This window comes from Rhinatrema bivittatum, chromosome 1 (genome assembly GCF_901001135.1).
Source record: "Rhinatrema bivittatum chromosome 1, aRhiBiv1.1, whole genome shotgun sequence".
NCBI classification, from domain to species: domain Eukaryota; kingdom Metazoa; phylum Chordata; class Amphibia; order Gymnophiona; family Rhinatrematidae; genus Rhinatrema; species Rhinatrema bivittatum.
The window spans coordinates 268,069,240-268,089,884 of record NC_042615.1 but is presented as its reverse complement, the minus strand read 5'-3'; the positions used below and the strand labels follow the sequence as shown (position 1 = coordinate 268,089,884).

Genomic DNA, 20,645 nt, shown 5'->3' with positions numbered 1-20,645 from the left:
AAATGCTAATCTTTTTGTTTTATTGTTGCAGCCACATTAGAGAGCCATAACGCTTTTCTTTTCCTCTTATTTTTCTTCACTTTTCTTACATAAAAATTTGTTGCCTTTATTATAGCTCCTTTTAATTTGGTCCACTGTTCTACTTCACCCATTTTACCCAAACTTCTAATTCCTCCTCAAGGTACTTCCCCATTTCAACAAAGTTTGTGTTTTTGAAATCTAGAACTTTGATCTTCGTGTAACTTCTCTCTATCTTGGCTGGTTTTTCAAACCATACCATCTGATGGTCACTGGTGCTCAGGTGGACACCTACCTGGAGATTATTGATTCTGTCTCCATTTGTGAGCACCAGATCTACTATTGCTTCTCCCCTTGTGGGTTCCATCACTATTTGTCTAAACAGAACACTTTGAAGGGCATCCACATTCTCTCTAATACTTATAGATTCTGCAGCAGGGACATTCCAGGTCACATCCGGTAGATTAAAATCCCCAACAATCAATGCTCCACCCTTCTTTCTCAGAATTTGGATGTCTTCAGTCAGATCTCTGTTCAGTTCTTCAGTCTGGTTCAGAGGCCTGTAGACCACACTACTGTAAATTGAAGTGTCATTATCTTTTTCCAAGACAACCCACAGCACTTCTTCCGTTCCCCACACTCCCTGCATTTCTGTTCCTAGGAAATTGTTTTAGACATAAAAAGCTATTCCTCTCCCTTTTCTGTCTTTTCCATCCTTCCTCAGTAGGTTATAGCCAGGAAGGCCATAAACCATTCATGAGGCTCACTGAACCACGTCTTTGTAATTGCAACAATATCCAAGCCTGTTTCCATTATTAGGGTCTACAAATCTGGAACTTTGTTGCTCTGACCACGAGCATTTATGCACATAGTTATCCAGCTTTTCTCCCTTAGGGGGTTATTTTCCAACCTGCGAAGGCCATTATCGCGTGCATTAGGGCCTTATTGCACCTTTTACGGTGGTGCAATGCCCACGATAGTGTGCGGCCGGCTGCAGGCTATCACCCGACCACTCTCTTCTTCCCCCCCTGACCCCCTTTACTGCTGTGTTTATCATTCCGCAGGGAATGATGAATCTTGGCCTTAGTTTGTTGCTCTTCCTGGGTAGTGTTTCTTTCTTTTTGCTTGGAAGTAGATTAATTTTGTTCTTTTCTCCACCCACTTCCTGCATGAGTTGGATGTGATGAGGATAACATTCCCATTTAATTGACTTCCTTCTGTCAACCCCATCCTGTAGTTTAAATACCTAATGGCATATGTTCTGAGGATCCTTTTCCTTGCCACAGACAGATGTAGGCCATCTTTACTGTACAGTGCTTTATTATTCCATACATGGCCCCAGTCCCCAATATATCCAAATCCATTTTCTTTATGCCAAATTTTGAGCCATCTGTTGAGGTTGTCTATGTGGCTTACCCTTTTCCTTCCCTTTCTGTCTACAGGTAACACTTCTGAAAAGGCAATATTCTTTTCCATGTGCTCAAGCTGCTTCTCCAGAGTCTGGAAATCTCTCTGTACTGCTTGGATGCTGTTTCTAGCAATGCTTTGGTCCCTAGATGGATGATAAAATCAATTTTATAGTCCTTGCTTTCTTCTTTAATGGCATTGACAATCTGATTTGCATTTCTACCAGCTGACAATCCTGGCAGGCATTTAACTGTTGTATCTCCCTCAAAATGAGTCCACAAGTTGGTGACTCTGATGATAGTATCCCAGCAGAAGGCGTTTCCTGTTGTGCTGTTTGGTGGTATTTTGTGGTTTCTTTAGGGACACTGCTTATATTGCCTCTCAGTTGAAGGGGCTTCTTGTTATGTTTGAAAGTATTTAGGGGTTTCCATGTGTTTTGGTTGTCATTCCTTTCATATGTCACTTCAGTTTCCATTTCTGGAGCATCTTCATTTTCCAATACAGAAAAGGTGTTTTGCATGCGTATCATTTGGAAGAATGGTGTGTGTCTGTCACTGCTCTTACTTTTCTAGAGCCCGCTATAATACATTTTTTTCCTGGGTTTCTGAATACTTTGTGGAAGTGGAAGCAGAGATTTTGAATGCCGCACATTTGGGGAGAGTGGTTGCCTCTGGTCCATTGGTCTAATTCTTCCAGATTGCACTATAATCCATTTGTTTCTGGGCTTATGATCCTTCTGTGGGAGTTGGGGCAGATATTCTGGATGCTGCATTATGGGGACATTTTCTCTTTCAGATGAGTCAACTCTTTTTTTTTTTTTTTTTATTGCAGACAACTGAAGACAAATCAGACAAGACTTTAACTTCCAAATAGTTTACCTTAGGACTACAGAACCACAGTTACTGCACTGAATAAAAGTCGTCATGCTAATGTATTATGACTAATCTACAATTTGTTGAATTATTTTTTAAATTAAATGAACCAATATTTGGCCAAGAAACACTTACAAAGAAAAAATATTCTAATTGGAGATGATGTAATTGAAGATAATTAGGAGTTGAAGGAAGGCTAAGAAAAATAATCTCAGGGGTGGGTAGTTAGAGGTGTAGGGAATGAGGGAAATAAAACAGTTGATATTAGTAGCAGAAAAATTTTAGGGCAAGAATTCAATGTAACATGTCCCTCTCTAAGAGACTAGGCTCTAGAAGGTGGCAGCTGACATGCCACAAGGCAAGTTCTTCCATCTGGCCAGACCCCTCCCTCTTGTGTTGAGCCTGCAGGTTCTGGCGGCTGGCAGGACTTCTCTGGTGGGGTACAAGGGACAGGGAGTCAGATAGGATCAAGGAGGGTGGAAGTCAGGGCTAGCAGAGAACAGACAGCATGGATAACAGGCAAGGGTCAGGGCGGGCAGAGATCAAGCAAGGTCATAAGACTGTCAGGGTCAGCAACAAAAGAACAGTCCGAGGAAGACTAACAGAAAGGCGAGGCAAAGCGAAGTAGTACAGGTAAAGGACAGTGCAGAAGCAAGGCTAAGCAAAACTGTACAAAGCAGGAACTTGGCTGGACAAAGCAGGAACACAAAAAGGCAAGGCTGGTTCAATACCAACGTAGCACCAAAGGACCTGTTGCTGAGGCGCTGGCTGTTTGCAGTGGACTTCTTTATATACCTAGCCAGGATGTGATATCATCAGCCAGCACCCCAGGAAGTCCCGACTGCAGGGACCTATAAGAGAAGCTCAAGGATTCAGGAAGTGCTATACACAGCCCTTGGATACAGCATGGTGTAGGCCACTATGCTGGAAGTGCTTGGAGGTAACGGGTGTTAAGATCCCTTAGCGTTTAACATGGTACACATAATATTTCTTTTTTTTTTAATTTTTTGTGGGTTTAACTTCTCATTGTTTTGATGTATCCAAAAGAAAATCTTTGCTAGGCATTCATTTAACTTTATGATCATTTTATCTGGATCAGGGCCAAGGAGAGCCAATAGTTAAATATCATCAGCATATGAATAATAAGTAATTTGGCGTTCTTATTTATTAGTATACTGCCTATCAACATTACTAGGTGGTTTACAGGAAAAATACACAATTATAAAAAAAACCCAATAATGGTATAGATAATTAACATAAAAACAGAACTAAATCAGTAAAAGCAAGTAGATAAAGAAAAATTGAAGTCTAAAAATATAAAATCAATATAAATAACTGAAACAAACATACACATTGTTGCATTGCTCTCATAAATGAAATTTCCAATTAATTACTTCTAATTTGTAACCTATCATTAAAATTATCGATTGTGGAGAGACCGGTACCTGCAGTCCCCTGATTCAGCCCGGAACACAGCTGAGAGGCCCACATGAACATGAGGGGAGGAGCCAGAGTGCATTGAAAATCGGCGCGGTAGAGCTGACACAGACGAGAGATCGGTACCTGCAGTCCCCTGATTCAGCCCGGAACACAGCTGAGAGGCCCACGTGAACGTGAGGGGAGGAGCCGGAGCGCATTGAAAATCGGCGCGGTAGAGCTGACACAGACGAGAGACCGGTACCTGCAGTCCCCTGATTCAGCCCGGAACACAGCTGAGAGGCCCATGTGAACGTGAGGGGAGGAGCCGGAGCGCATTGAAAATCGGCGCGGTAGAGCTGACACAGATGAGAGACCGGTACCTGCAGTCCCCTGATTCAGCCCGGAACACAGCTGAGAGGCCCACGTGAACGTGAGGGGAGGAGCCGGAGCGCATTGAAAATCGGCACGGTAGCGGCGCCCCACCGCCGCCGGCACGTCACCAAAGCCGTGCGCACCCAAGGGGTGCGCACGGCTTGGTCCGGCTTAGTCCGGAGCAGGCCGAGCAGGAGGAAAAGTTCCGTCCTCAACAGCTGAGCCTTTTGGACTTGGACAGCACCGGTAAATCTCTATTTTCAATTATTGCTTTGTTACTTGGTTATAATGCCGGCTAAACGTAAAGGGAAGGTAAGGGCGTTTCCCTCTGAGCCCTTACCTCCCCTATTGCAATTGGAAATAGACAGATTTATGCAACAATTAGATTTGAAGGGCTCCAGTGAATCCGTTGGTAGCCTTCTGGTAGAAGAACAGGAGGCTCCCCAGGAGGAGGTTTCCCTTAGCCCTGTTGTGCGCCCTCCACCTATCCAACCTCTCGCCAATGGAGTAGCAGCAGCGGAACCTACCGCAGTGGTTGGTCGACCGTTAGCATTAGAGGGAGCTACTGGTGTAGCGGATTTGGCATTTGAGAGTTTAGACAAAATAGCAGAAGTGTCTGCTAAGAGTCATCAAGATCTCTCTCATTCGGAACATCTTGTGGAATAAGGCCTAAAACACCTAAACCTGAAATGGTTACCTTGGCATCAATATGGGACTTGGTCAGTGGATTGAACGAGACTGTCAACAGATTGGAGAGTAAGATAGATACAGTATCCTCAAGGTTAACACAGCAGTTTGTAGAAGTACAGCAACAAGTTAATGAGATTGACACTAGAATGGATTCAATGGAAGGGAATATTAGATCTATACAAGCTGTTAATGTAGCATTAATTAAAGACCAGGCTTTGTCATCCAGGAGACTGGAAGTTATTGAAAATAATGCTAGACAATTAAATTTAAGAGTAATGAACTTTCCTAGAATAGCTGGAGAAATCCCATATGTTTCTTTTAAAAGATTCTTAACTGAAGTTCTGGGTTTTACTGAAAGTAATATGATATCGATAAATTCGTGTTTCTTTATAAGAAAGAGAACTTCTGGATTAGCAGTTTCAGTTCCAGCTAACCTAACCAGCTTTTTGGAAAATTCAGAGGTTCAAGTTTTGGAGAGAGAAACATTAATTGTTTCTTTAGTAACTACAACTGATATTAGCATACTAATGAAAACTTACTTTCAGAAATTCCCAATATCATACTTGGGACAAAATGTAAAAATATTCCCTTACTTATCAGTGATTACACGTCAAAAAAGGAAAAAATTTCTTGAATTGAGACAAAAAGTGCTGTCATTAGGGTTTTCCTTTACCTTAAAATATCCATGCTGCTGTGTATTAAAAAGAGGAACAGAATCTTTTGTTTTTACCCAGGTGGAACACTTAAATCAGTTTGTTGAATCTCGTGTTCCAGTAACCTCGTCACCAGTTGAGCCTTGATACACAGGGGATGAAAGTGTATTAATTGTATGGTTGCTGGTTTTCTAAAAATGTTAGTTTCTGTTTTCAGATTTCTTCTGTGAAGCCAAAAAGTGCTCTGATTTATTTTGTTATCAGAAATAATAATTGATAAATATAAGTTTTTTTTTCCAACTATTGAGGAATATTTGAGTTAAATTAAATAGAGATTGTTATTCTAGTGTTGGAATCTATAATAATTGCTAAGCATTGAACAATGTATGAGATATTGATATTTCATATTATGTAATATGAAAAGCATAAATAAAAAAAAAAATAAAAAAAATTATCGATTGTACCTGAAGACTGGAAGGTGGCCAATTTAATCCCAATATTTAAAAGGGGGCTCCAGGGCGTAATCCGGGAAACTATATACTGGAAGCCTGATTTCAGTGTCAGGAAACATCGTGGAAACTATTCTAAAGAACAAAATCACAAAACATATAACTATACATGGTTTAACGGGACACAGCCAGTATGGATTTACCCAGGAGGAGAAGTCTTGCCTCACAAATCTGCTACTTTTTGAAGGGGTTAATAAACATGTGGATAAAGGTGAGCCAGCAGATGTGGTGTATTTGGATTTTCAGAAGGCGTTTGACAAAGTCCCCCATGAGCAGCTTCTAAGAAAATAAAAAAGTCATGGCATAGGAGGCAATGTACTTTTGTGGATTGCAAACTGGTTAAAAAAACAGGAAACGGAGAGTAGAATTAAATAGTTTTCTCAATGGAGAGAGGTAAATAGTGGAGTACCTCAGGGATCTATACTTGGACTGGTGTTTTTTAATATATTTATAAATGATCTGGAAAGGGGAACAACGAGTGAGGTGATCAAATTTGCAGATGACACAAAATTATTCATAATAGTTAAATCATAGGTGGATAGTGATAAATTGCAGGAGGACCTTACAGACTAGAAGATTGGGTGTCCAAATGGCAGATGAAATTTAATGTGAACAAGTGCAAGGTGATGCATATAGGGAAAACTAACCATGCTGTAGTTACATGATTAGATTTCATGTTAGAAGATACCACCCAGGAAAAAGATCTAGGTGTCAGTGAACAATACATTGAAATCATTGTGCTGCCACAGTCAGAGAAGCTAACAGAATATTAGGAATTATTAAGTAGGGAACGGTGAATAAAACGGAGAATGTCATAATGCCTCTGTATCGCTCCAAGGTGAGACCACACTTTGAAGGTAACTTTTAAACAGCCGCTCGGGCGCATATGTATGCGCGCATATGCCAGCTCGCGCCAAAGGATGCGGCCATTTTATAACATGCACACACATATGCATGATTGTTATAAAATAGCCTGGACGAGCGTTCATGTGCACAAAATTATCAATGGATGCTTGCATGTGCGCGTAAATCCCGTGTCTACTGCATAGGTCGCGGAAATTTTACAAGGGACTCGTGCTGACGCCATAGGTGTAGTTTTCCCAGTTTGTTCTCATTTTGCCCAGTTTAGGGATAGGACTTGCAAATCCCCATAATTTTTTTTTTTTTTAAATACAATTTTTATTAAGTGTTCTGGATAAACATCAGAAAGGCAAAATGGACAACAGATCACAAGTACATCAGACAATTAACAAGCACCATCGATCAGGAAACATGAGAGAACACTCAAAATAGAATTTTTATATGGAACCCCGAAATCCAACGGTATCCAACGGGACACCTCAAGAATCAACACTAAGACTAAGAAGACGGGGGAGATGCAGCGCCCTTATGCAGCCTCCCACCGCCGATTAAACGTTTGGCTTTCTGGTCCTGCGACAACCCTACCCTCCCCTATCTTCCCCCCCCCCCCCCCCTTTTTTGTTTTCCCCTGGGTCTCAATACCAGGGTTATAGAAATCGTAAGTGTTAGGGAATCCCAGTGTAATGTAAACAGTCAAAAGTCCCATGGGCTATATAGAGGAAGGAGCCCCTCGCACATTAATCATTTAATATCGAACTCCGCGCTTGAGGAGATAAGTCCTGGATGTAAACGTCCCAGATGTCCAAGAAGGATCGACGACAACCAGGCAAGAGCTTAGACGTAAGACATTCCATGTGCATCATGCGATGAAAATGGTTGCGCCATGTCCAATAAGAGGGTGCCGCAGGTTCCATCCAGTTCATTAAGATCACCTTCTTCCCTACCAACCATGCTTTTTTAAGTAATTTACGCCATCCGGCTTTGCGAACGTGCACTTGAGGAATACATTCAAATAATATCAACTGTGGAGTAAACTCAAAGTTCACCTTCAATAAACGCTGCATATAATTAACAACTTTCCTCCAAAACAACTGGATAAGCGGGCAAGCCCAAAAAGCATGGGACAAAGTGCCGACTGCCAAATGACATCGGGAACACGTGGAATCTGGTAGAAGACGAGCTCGCCATGCAACCTGTTGGGAGACATAAGCCCTGCGCAAAAACTTATATTGCATTTCACGAAAATACATGTTGTCAGTGGTTTTCTGTAAGTTCCCCATACAAGCAGACATCATTTCAACAGTGATGGTAAAGACACCATCCTTACCCCAGCGCTCAACCGAGGTCTCATAGTGACTGAGAGATCTCTCCTTATGAAGGGTTTTATAGTACTGGGAGAGAGAGAGACTCTAAATAGAAAAAATCTTCCAGTTTATGGAATTGGGCCGGACTATGACTCTCTAGTCGCAACGTCGTGATGTAATGACGAAGCTGGAGATAACCAAAGAGTTGGGTCGGAGCGATACCATAGGTTTGTTGCAGGGTCGAAAAGGGCATCAAGGCTCCCGCAGGAGTCAACAAATGACCCACATGTGTGATACCTTTCTGACCCCATCCACTTGTACTCTTGGCCTGCGTTCCTATCCCCATAATTCAATAGCCACCCTTCCCTCCTGTAGCCCCGACCCTTAAAATCCTGCTGCCTGGCCTAATTTTTGTATTTTATTATACACATCCTCCATAGCAGAAGTGCATTTATGCAGCAGAGGACCCTGGCCTGCGCCTGTGTGCGCAAGTATTTACGTGCACATTTTATAGCCAGGCCCCAACATGCCCACGCCCCACCCTGTGTAGGAACTTTTCACTTGTGGGAGATACGCACATCCAAGGTCAGCTTATAAAATCCGCTCGCTGCACACCAGCCCAACTTTTGCGCATATCTCCCGCTTTTGGCAAGGACACTGCTTTTAAAATCTCTCTTTATGAGTACTGTCTTCAGTTCTGATTGCCACATCTCAAAAAAGATATAGATGCACTGGAGAAGGTACAGAGAAGGGTGCCAGAATGATAGAGGATGGAGAAAAGATGGCTGAAGGGGGGGATATGATGGAGATCTACAAATTCATGAGAGCACTAGAATGGGTAAATCTGAATCTGTTGTTTATTCTTTAAGATAATAGAACCATTATGAATCCCTCTGTTTTGCTTTCAATTTCTTTCCTTTTAATTCCTAACATTTTATTTGTTTTCTTACCATGCACTGCAACGAGAATCTCTAAGTATTGTCCACAAAGATTCTGAGATCCTTTTGCTGAGTGATCATGCAACCTGCAATATGTACCTATGCTTTGGCTTATTCTTCCCTATATGCATCGCTATGCACTTTTCCACCTGCCATTTAGATGCTTAATCCGCCAGCCTCTTGCAATTCCTCACTATCTGCTCATGATCTGACAATTTTGAATAATTTTGTGTCATCTGCAAATCTGATCTTCTTATTGTTCCCTTTTACAGATCATTTATAAATATGTAAAAAAACACTGGTCCTAGTACAGATTCCTGGGGCATTCCACTATTTCTCCACTGAGAGAAATGACCAGTCCAACTCCATTTCCTATCCTTTAGCCATTATCAGTCCACAATAGGACATTGCTTTCTATCCCATGACTTTTAAATTTCCTGACGAAAAAATCTTCAGAGAAATAGCAGTGTTAGTCTGGTGACTAACCATTTTATTGAAGCATGAGCTTTCGAGGACAATGTCCACTTCGTCAGATGCATATTTAAGTCTATAAGGTGCCATCTGACCCCTGTCGTTTTTTAAATTTCCTGATGAATCTGTTGTGAGGGATTTTGTCACATACCTTCTGAAAATTCAGATACACTTTATCATGCTTCTCATGCTTATCCACAGATTTTTTTTACCCTTCAAAAAAATCATGCATATTTATAAGACAAGACTTTCCTTTGCTATATATCCATGTTGAGCTGCCCCATTAATCTATTTCTATCCAGGATGGCCAGCAATTTTGTTCTCCCGAATAGCATCTTCCGTTTGCCTGGCACCAACATTAAGCACTGGTCTGTATTTCCTCTTTTTAAAAATGAGTGTCTCATGGATGTCTCATTGGCTACTCTCCAATCCTCAGGTACTGTGGCTGATTTGAATGAGAAGTTAAAGACTACTTATAATAAGTCTGGAGTTTCATTGTTTAGTGCTTTAAGAACTCTGGGATATATATACTATCTGGTTCCAGTAATTTGTTACTCTTTAATTTGCCAATTTGCTCTATTACTTCTTCCAGGTTCACTGTGATTTGATTCAGTTCCCCTGAATCATCATCCACAGTGTTTCTGGTAAATGTATCTCTCCAACAACCTCCTGAATCAAACTGTAGCAAAGAATTAATGTTGTTTTTCTGCTATGGCCTTGCTTTCCCTGAGCACCCCTTTTACCTTTTGATCATTTAGTGGTCCACCTGACTCCCTCACAGGCTTCTTGCTTCGAATACACTTGAAAAAGGGTTTATTTTTAGTTTTTGCCTCTGGCAAACTTCTTTTTCTTTTTTGGCTTGCCATATTAATACTTTAGCTATATCTGGCCAGAGCTTATGCTCTTTCCTATTTCTTCATTTGGATATATCCTCCAGTTATTGAAAGATGGCCTTTTGGCTTTAATAGTCTTTCACCTCACCATTTAACCATGCTTACAGTTGTATGATGCTTTATGCAAACTTTTAACTTTTTCAACTATGCCATTCATTTTGTTCTCATCATGTTTTCGTAGTCTTCCTTTTGAAAGTTAAAAGCTCTGCAGTGGTTTTCCTTCATGTCCAGCGATTGTGTTAAATTTGATTTTTGTGATAACTGTTGCCAAGCAACCCATCCCTGTTACCTGTTGCACCAGCTCCTATGTCACAGTGAGGATTAGTTCTAGAGCAGAGGTTCCCAAACCTGTCCTGGAGGGACCCCCAGCCAGTCAGGTTTTCAGGATGTCCACAATGAATGTGCAGGAGATAAAATGGCGGTTAATCTGTATAAGAGCAAAGTTACTCTTGTTTTATCTAAATCCCAAATTAATTCTTGTTGGAAAAAATTGCCATCTTATCTGTTTATTTGGATAACTGTCTATGAATTTAAGAATGTTCTTGAGATGGGTAGGAGTTGAGAAGGGAGAATGAGAAAAAAGACTTAGGAATAACCTAATTTTTAACTTCTAAAGTCAGTTGCACACAGAAATCAATTTACTCCACAATCTCTCTTCACTCCCAAGCTTTTAAGTCACAAACATTTTTCTGCATAGCAATTCTCCCAGATCCTCTCTATTCACCAGCAGGGACAGCCTCTGCTCTTAATACTCCGTCAGAATTGTCTTGGAGACAGATGTTATGGAACCAGGGGTGTCTGTATCTTGAGCTCAAGTTTCCTTCTAGCATTGAATGTTTGTGGACTCATCAATAATTTGGCCATGTGATATATGTAGTTTATTATGAATGGATCTTAAGTTCAGGACAATCAGTTTAGAGGGGGTATTTGGAGCAGTGTTTTGGTTATCCATATTTTAGGCACCGACCTGTGGATAGAGGGAGAAATCTCTAGGCTCTTATTTTCCGGTGTGTAGAATAATAATTGTGGGCACATCTACCCGGACCCATATTTCCCATTACTGTTGAGACTGGAAGTGCAGCAGGAGAATATTCCACCCACGTTTTACAGTGAAACACATCTTGCCAGTGGTGATAAATAAGTCAGCGAAGGGAACTGAGCAGTATGTGGGATGATCCTGTATGGCTTTGGATGGGAAGGAGACCAATTTAAATTTCCACTTCTGTGTTTCACCCTTGGTGGCTGCCACCCAGTTAAATTTTTGCTGGTGATTGCTTGGCAAGGCTGTGCTGAAGTTAATGAGTGAAGTGCTGGCTATCACAGAGAAAGTGTAACATTTTGAGTTAGCTGGGTAGGAATGGTAGCTTAAGTTTCTGGAAGTTATCTAGTTGGGCTTAGGAGCTGAACCAGCAGAAACCTTCATGGTTTTGAAGGGGTTTTATCAGCTAAGTCTAATAATGAGACTGCAAGAGGTAAAGATGAAGATCAGAAGCGTACAAAGGGGCACATCCCTTTGTCATGGACCCACCTCCAGGATGGCCCTTTCTATATGGCAACATTGCCAATGATGATGTCAGCAGCTTGGGAACAGGGTCTGGAATCACAAACTGCTGGAGGTAATTGCTTGTATGCAAGGGTTAAACAAAAAAAAAAAAGGCAATTCCAGGTTTTGGGCGATATTCAGTATTGCCTTTTATTTCTCCTGTCTTTCTATTGCTATGGTCGGTCTTGAGATGCAGATCATTTCCAGTGGAGCTCATTGGCTTAGACACTAGGTGTTGCTGTAAGAGCATTTATACTTTCCCCTTCTCTCCACACACACATAAATACTTCCATGTTTCTCACTATTTCCATATGCCCATGAGTGCTGCTTTAAGTTGATTTCTAGTCCAAAGAGAAGAACCTGAGCTGTAAATCTAACCCAGGCTTCCTGGTTGGCAACAAGGAGCCCTTAACCACTAGGCCATAAGGTCAGCCCCCATCATTTCGTTTTGTTTAAAATTAAATTTCTTATTCCATTTAAATTGCCAAATGTAACACTTTCTCAAGCTACAAGTATTGTATTGAAGAAGTCATTGGCATAGGTATGCTGACTGCATTTTCTCCAGCTCTGCCTACACTGTCTGAGGTATTGTATTGACATCAAAGTAGGTTGTGAGTAAATATAGTGTCCCGTGCTGCAGGTTTAAAAAATAAAATAAATAGTGAATCAGAGTTTTATGCTTACATTTCTGTATGGAAATGGAGAAATTGGCTTGATTTGAACTTTAATACTGCACCTGCCAAAAACTGTACAGCTTAATGATAAACTGCAGTGGGCCTTGGCTCTGCTATGACTAATGATTCCCATATTTCCTCCTTATTTTTATAAAAATGATTTTTGAGGTGAGTATTGTATTTATGTGAACAGGGCATACAATGAAATAGACAAAACAACTATTCAAATGTTTTCTCTTCTACGTTCAAATGTTTTTGTTTTCAAAAAGACGTGCAATATACAACTGAAATAGATCATTGATTGAATAAGATCAGGTTCACTGGTTTGCACTGTCCAGCGCCCGCACATAAGGAGATAACAATACAATGCCAGAACATCCCCTTCCCTCACTCACCCACCCAGCCGTACCTCTTTTTCCAGCCTAGCCCACATCAGAACCGGGGTATAAGTTCTTCATTGAAATAAATCGATAGTTATCCAGTATTCGGCTCCTTGCTCCTGGTGTGGCAGTGATTGTAAATAAGCATCCCAGATAGGAGCCCCTGTCGACCATATCAACATATTTTTCATTGACGCACACAGTATGTATTCCATTTCTCCAATGCGTTAAGGTCGGGTGAGTTCCTCCCACCCAGTGTTGTACAAGAGTTTTCTTCCCCAATTACAAAACTTTCCGGATCCAGAGCCTAATAAAGTTCTTTCCCGAAGCCACTCACCACCACATCTGCCTGCAATGGTACCTTTATATCAGTAATCTAAAAAATATACGATACTACCGATTTCCAGAAAGAGGCCACCAGGGGACATCTCCACAGGTTCTCTTTAATGTATTGTCCTTGCAATGTTCAACAGCATAACTGGTAAAGTGACTTTAAAAAAAAAAGTCCTCCAATATCCAACATACTGAGCTGCTTTTGGTAAAACCTTTTAAAACTGAGTTTGAAAAATAAAATAGTTAAGGTGGTTTAAACCATGGACATATTTCACCTTTTCAGCCTATTAGGACGTCTTATATAATGCCACAGAGTCTTAGTTAGGGTTTTAAAATATTAAGCAGAGATATAAAGGACATGGAAGGTAATATGTGGCTAATGATTTCTCTGTACAGTTTGTTAAACAGAAATTTCCTTCAGCTGAGTGCCATGTAGTGAGTGGACTTGATTTTGATTCCTGGCTCAAATCTTCCACTCCCTTGGCCGGCTAGGGATGCGGTGAAGCCGGCGTTCACAGTCCCCAGGGGAGGGAGCCATAGTCATCACCTTGTGGCTGGATTTAGGATTTATAATTACAGGAATCCTGAGGGAACCCTAGTGCTTTGTCCCATGGCCGATGATTGTCACTGCAGTGACTAAAGTAAATTGTGAGGGGATGTGAAACGGGGAAGAATTCCCAGGATAATTGTGCATGAAGGCACATGGTACCATATCGCAGCCCCTGTTCTGACAGTGCTGGAAAATACCCATTTCTTTATATTCTGGTTTGCAGCCACTTCAAAACAGATTACATTCAGGATCTACAGGTATTTCCCTATCCCCAGAAGGTTTACAATCCAAGGAGGTAATGTTCAAAAGGATTTACACACACAAAACTGGGTTTTTGGACATTGCTACTTTTATGTGCCTAACTCCTTTGAAAATTCACTCTATAGGGATGAATTTTCAAAAGGTTTTATGCATGCAAATGGGTTTTTGAAAATTGCTACTATATATGCTACTTTTATGCGTGCAAGTCCTATGAAAATTCACTCCCAAGTTTGTACCTAAGGCAATGAAGGGCAAAGTGACTTACCCAAATTCACAAGGATCAGCAGTGGGATTTGAACTGTGGCTTCTCTGTCCTAAAGTTAGCCGGATAAACTTATCTGGCTAATTTTAAGATAGCTGGGTATATTCAGCAGGCCGGATGCACCGCTGAATATACAGCACCAGTTAGCCAGATACGTTTATGCAGCTCACTTTAGGATAGAGAAGCCACAGTTCAAATTCCACTGCCGCTCCTTGTAACCTTGGGCAAGTCACTTCACCCTCCATTGCCTCAGTTTATGTGGCTAGTTAGCCAAGCCGCACAGCTGTGAATATGAACCTAAATATGTCCTGAGTGTGGTACAAACATTATACAAGTGATAATAAACAATGTAAATGAAAAAAAATACACAGTGGTGCAATCTCTCTAAGACAATAGCAGAATAATACTAGCAATATAAAACATTTTAAAAAACATTTTAGTGATATAATTAATGATGGCACATAAAATCCCAAATGGTCCATCCAGACTGCTCAGCAAGTTGCTTAGGGTAGTAATAAAACAGACTGCAAAATGCAAAGATAGGGGCAGATTTTAAAAGCCCTACGATCGTAAATCCACTGCGCAGGAGGGTTATGCACGCTGAGCCTATTTTGCATAGGCCTGGCGACGCACGTATGTCCCGGGGCGTGGGCGTGGCCAGAGTCCTCCCTAGGGCTGTTAGGCCGAGGGATTGCGTGCCGGCAGGCAGGTGCAACTTGCTAAATAAAGGTATGGGGGGGTTTAGGTAGGGCTGGGGGGCGGGTTAGGTACGGGAAGGTGGGGATGGGGCGGAAGGAAAGTTCTCTCCGAGGTCGCTCCGAATGGAGGGAACAGGAAAAGCCATTGGGGCTCCCCTAGGGCTCGGCACGCGCAAGGTACACAAGTGTGCACCCCCCTTGCGAGCGCTGACCCCAGATTTTATAACATGCGCGCGGCTGCGCTGCATGTTATAAAATCGGGCGTAGATTTGTGTGCGCCAGGTTGCGCACACAAATCTACGCCCGCGCCTAGGTACTAAAATCTGGCCCACAGTGAATGCAAAATGAAAAAAAAAGTACAAACATAAAACAAAGTATATAAAATATCAAATCAAACTAACAGCAAAATTGTTAAATTCTTAAAGCAGTATAAGCCGCTTCTGCCCCCTTCCCCTGAGAAGGAAAATAGCAATTTAAACATATTATTTGAATATAGCCTGTTAAAATTAGTTACCAGGGAACACATTTCAACTTTGCTGTTTGCTATCTCAACTTTGCTCTGGAATGCCCCTGAAATACCTCTCACATATCCGGATAAATGTATTTGGATATGTGCCAACAATGTTAAAAAGTCTGCATTTATCCAGATAATTCAAACGTTATCGAGTAAATCACTCTAAATATCGACCTCATGGAGTTTACTTTCTGGTACAATGTAGGAATGTGAAATATTTTCAAATGTACTTTCAATAATTTTCACTTAAAAAAAATACCTGTCGCAAAAGCGGTTGCAAATGTTCCTGAGTACTTTGTACCTGAGGCAAGTGTCAAAGCAAAAGTGCACTTTATCCTTTCCTTTGAAAATCGGTGCAACGTCTCTACAGCAGAGCTCTCATCAGTTATATATGATGGAGCTAGTTGCTGCTGGAGATTTAGCAGCAAAAAATAAGCCTGGAGTGAATGTTTTGCACGAATGACTTTGTGCACAGTAGGTGACATTTCAGTTGAGTGTGCAAGTTTTCATGTTGTCTCATTTTATTTTCTTTGTTTTAGGGGAAGGTGGCTCAGACTGCTTGTATGTCTGCCTGCAAACACTTGTCTACATCACTGATGCAGTTGCTACTGGAAGCAGAAATCAAGCAGATTACACTGGGGGCCTTACAGCAGTTCAACCTGGATGTGAAGGAGTGTGAACGTAAGGCGCCAAACCATTGTGGTCTTCTATTGCACTTCCCCACCCTGACCCCCAACTCACCGCCATTACACCTTCACTTTTTCCTCTTCCCTTCAAGCTAGTGAGGTCTGTGCAATTAAGGTTACTTTGACCCCACATGTATCCCATGCTCAGGTGGTTTTTGTTGCAAATTAAAACATATCTGCCGTACTAGCCAAAAAATTACATGGATGTGCATTTTAATTAAAAGAATTTCAACTAGTTATGTTTCCCAAGTGAAACTGTTGAGCCCAAGAAGGCACTCAATGTGGATTCCTGGATTAGTATTTATCACTTACAGTCTCACCAACTATAAATACCCAATAATGTATTAGCTTCTTAGAAACTCATTCACACAGTTTATAACATTTTTACTGAAGTTAGTAACAGATTTCATAGCAATTTAAATTGAAAGCATTCTTGAATCATTTCCAATTTGCCTTGATCACAAGGGCTACATCCAGATTTGATGCAGGTAGAAACTGGTACGATTTTCAGGCACTGAAGTTAAGGTTAACAATTAGTTGATACCTTATTACTGGACCGACTTAATACATTTCTTGACCCTTTTCAGGAATATACATTTCCTTCCTCAGGTCCCAAATGTAAGGAGCAGAAAATGGCATTGTCAGAAAGTTCAAATAAATCTTAAAATACATTCTAATGATAGGAGAAAAGGGGGGGGGGGGGGGGCAATGATTTGATGTTTTAAAATGTTTAAAATGTCTAAGGTGACAGAGTTGTTAGAATGTTTTTTGGTATTGAGTTTAAATAAACTCCAAGTTTCTGTTAAGGCCTTTTATGCGAGTTCCAAAGTGTTTGATCATTTTAACTTTCAATGTCTTACGTTCCTAGATTGTTTTGAATTTCTCTTTTAGTATCCTGACATAAGGTCATTGGTGTGATGGTCTGCGCCTGAAAAATGTTCCTCCATGGAGGTGTTACCATGCTCCACTTTGTGCTACATTATCATGTATCTCTATAGGTTTGTTTTTGTCTTTAACTTCTGGCTTTTTCGCCAATATAGCATCTTTCATGATTTTCAGGATATTATCTGGCATAAGTAACTTGCTAACTGTTGACCCTGCATTGAGAATGTTTGTCATTTAGGCTGCCACATCAGATGCAGTGATTTTGTTTGATCTCTGCCATCAAAATTCTCTGTGCTGGCCATGCATGTTTCCGGATATTTCTTTTAAGCTGCCAGGGAAAGCAGAATTAGATGGGAACTGACTCTAAATATAGCTGAAAATGTCAATCTGGAGCATCAGTTCTATTTGCTTCAAGGAGTAGTTGCTAAGACTTGCATTTTTTATCAACGTTTTGGCTTTAAGGATTTTTTTAACCACCATGTTGGTTTATAGTTTTTTAGATCCTCCTTCATCCATTGTTCCCAATGAAAATACAGGGTATGCTTGTTAGGAAATGGGGGGGAGGTCTCTTCAGTCAAAAAATTAACCGTTTTGATTCTTCTAAGTAGAAAGAATATTCTTTGTATATCTCAAAATCAAAAAGCTGTCACAGGAGTGCTACTATTATTGTAACAATTAGAGTTTCTGCAATAAAAGTATCTCAGATATTTGTGATCTCACAGCCCCCCATGATGTAGCCCAGACATCTCAGTAATCATCCTTAGCAAGGAGCCTCTGACCGTGCCTCCCTCCAGAACCTGAATGTATTGTCTTAGTCTTTGGCAGTCTAGTTCTTCCATAGGTGAACACACCTCTTTGCGGTTTTGTCTATTCACTACCAAGTTGTTATTGGGGCAGTGTATCCAGATGGGTTGGTATTGTGCATGCCTTGGCAGGAATGAATCTCATTCCTAAGCCAGGGTATGCTGGGAATGATCCCAGTCTCCCAACTTTACAGCTAATGCTCTTCTTAGTACTTGCATTCTGCCAAAGACAGCTGCATCCTGGAGTTCATTGGGTGTAAGCTGTACAGGCAGCACATCAAGGCGCACTATAGAATTCTTCTTAATCATGTCAGTGGCACCCAATGTACTTGGGTCTATGTATCATTCTGCCATATTTTCATGGTCTCTGATTGCATCTCTTAGTACCTAAGGATCTACGCTTTCTCCGTATGATACACAGAATAGTTGTTGGGTACTGACACCTCTATCAACAATGCCGTTCTTGTGTTTTTCTCCTTCACCTCAATATTCAGTTTTCTAGCATTGATCCTCTGTCACTTGGAATGTCCCAGGTGATCACAACTTTTTTATTCTCTTCTGTTCTGTTAGGTTTGTACTCGCAGTGGGGTTTTTTTGTGCATCAATATTACAGTGTTTACACAGTTTCCAATGTTATGCCTTTCTGTATGCAGGCCTTCTAACAGCATGTTGCATCTAGCGATAAGATGTGTAACCATTTCCAGTTGTATTCCACAGGACCTCCATTTGTCCATTTTACCATTCCTTTCTATGCTGGCTGTGAACCATCTTGTCCATAGTCCGCTATACTGTGCTACAATTGTTACTGTCATCTATAGGATTGATTCACCTCTCCTTAACCACCACAATGTCAAATCTTGATCCATGTGGATTTTCTGAAGTAGCTCTCTGTAATTCCACTATATTTGTACTTCTGCCAGTTACCCTTCCGTGCTTGCTGGTCTAAGAGTTTTTTTTCTCTTGTTTTGTACCTTCTTTCCCTTTATGAGCTAGTGGTGAATTTTCAGTCTTTTCCTCTATTTGCCAGAACAATTGTCCAAGCTTAAGGACTGACACTGATGCTTGCTCACTTTCATATTTCAGCATCCCTCCTGCGATAACCTGGTTCTCTGGGATGGATTTATATTTCATGTTCCCTTAGGCACAGGCTAAGAAATGTTGCTGACCCCTACTCAAAGGATTTCTGTCTAGGAATGTACAGGCTAAATGAGAGTTTTTGAAATCTAATGTGACATCCATCCTTATTTCCAGGTAGCCCAGGAAAAGGATCTCTTTCTGTAAACTGGCTTTCTCTGAATTGAAAAGTTTGGGTAATAGGTAATATGCATTAAAGGAAAATCCAGTATATTTTGTGGAAAGATTCCTGAAGAAGCTGCGAGTTTGCAGTGTAGGGAGATCTAAAAGATTTAGTTCATCATCTATGTTCTAAACCCTTAAGACTAACCAAGGGTTAATGTACAATATGTCACCAGATAGCTAGTATATCAGTAAATATAATGAGTTTAGTTCTTGTGAAGTGGTGTTTCTTGGTGACTGGTAGGTTGTACATGCACACTCCGCTTTGTGACTCCAAAAGACGTGGGGGCTGTCGGCTTTACAATGTGTGCTTATTGGCTTAGCCACAGAGAGCCAATATCTTTCAGACCCTGTGATCCTGTGAGGTCGGAGGGAGCCAGAGAGACTGGCAGTATGGAACAGAGAGTTGCAGAGCAGTGGGACCACAGGAAGACAGAAAGGCGGGTAACAAAGAAGAAACATAGAAATGACGACAGAAGAAGACCAAACAGTCCATCCAGTCTGCCCAGCAAGCTTTCACTTTTTTTTTAATTTTCCCCCATACTTATCTGTTACTCTTGTCCCTTGTAAGTGACTTTTTTTGTTCTATTTCCCTTCCACCCCCGCCATCGATCTATTTTCCTTCCACCGCTGCCATCGATCTATTTCCCTTCCACACCCGCCATCAATGTAGTTAGCAGTGCTGGAGCTGCATCTATGTGAGGTATCTAGCTAATTGGTTAGAGGTATCAGTGCTGGAGCTGCATCTAAGTGAAGTATCTAGCTAATTGTTTAGGGGTAGTAACCGCCGTCATAGCAAGCTACTCCCACGCATGTTTATCCAGCCTGTGCAACTCAGTCCTTGTTAGTTGTTGTCCGAATAAAAATCATCTTTTCAACATCCCCCCCTGCCATTGAAGCAGAGATCTTTTCATCATTCCCCCTGCCGTTGAAGCAGAGAACTATGCTGGATATCATTGAAAGTGAAGTATCAGGCTTATTTGGTTTGGGGTAGTAACCACTGTATCAAGCAAGCTACTCCCCTGCTTTTTTGTGGATGCAAATCCTATTTTTTCACATTTCCTCTTGCCGTTGAAGCATAGAGCAATGTTGGAGTTGCATTAACCATGTGTATGTTTATTGAATTAGGATATTAATCTCCAGGTAGTAGTCATCATTCCCGCAATCCGCCCCATGCCTCTTCACTTCATTCACATCCTCTAGACTTTATGGATCCACAGTGTTTATCCCACGCCTCTTTGAAATCCTTCACAGTTTTGGTCTTCACTACTTCCTCCAGAAGGGCGTTCCAGGCATCAACCACCCTCTCCGTGAAGAAATACTTTCTGACATTGGTTCTGAGTCTTCCTCCCT

At 41.2% G+C, this 20,645-nt stretch overlaps 1 protein-coding gene across 1 annotated transcript in view; it reads left to right on the top strand.

The window, feature by feature from the left end:
* The window catches only part of EXOC6B (exocyst complex component 6B), a 1,306,513-nt gene that overhangs the window by 784,517 nt on the left and 501,351 nt on the right, over positions 1-20,645 (top strand). Inside the window, 1 exon segment of the mRNA XM_029594539.1 lies at positions 16,162-16,303. Within this exon segment, the coding sequence (XP_029450399.1) occupies positions 16,162-16,303 (142 nt within the window).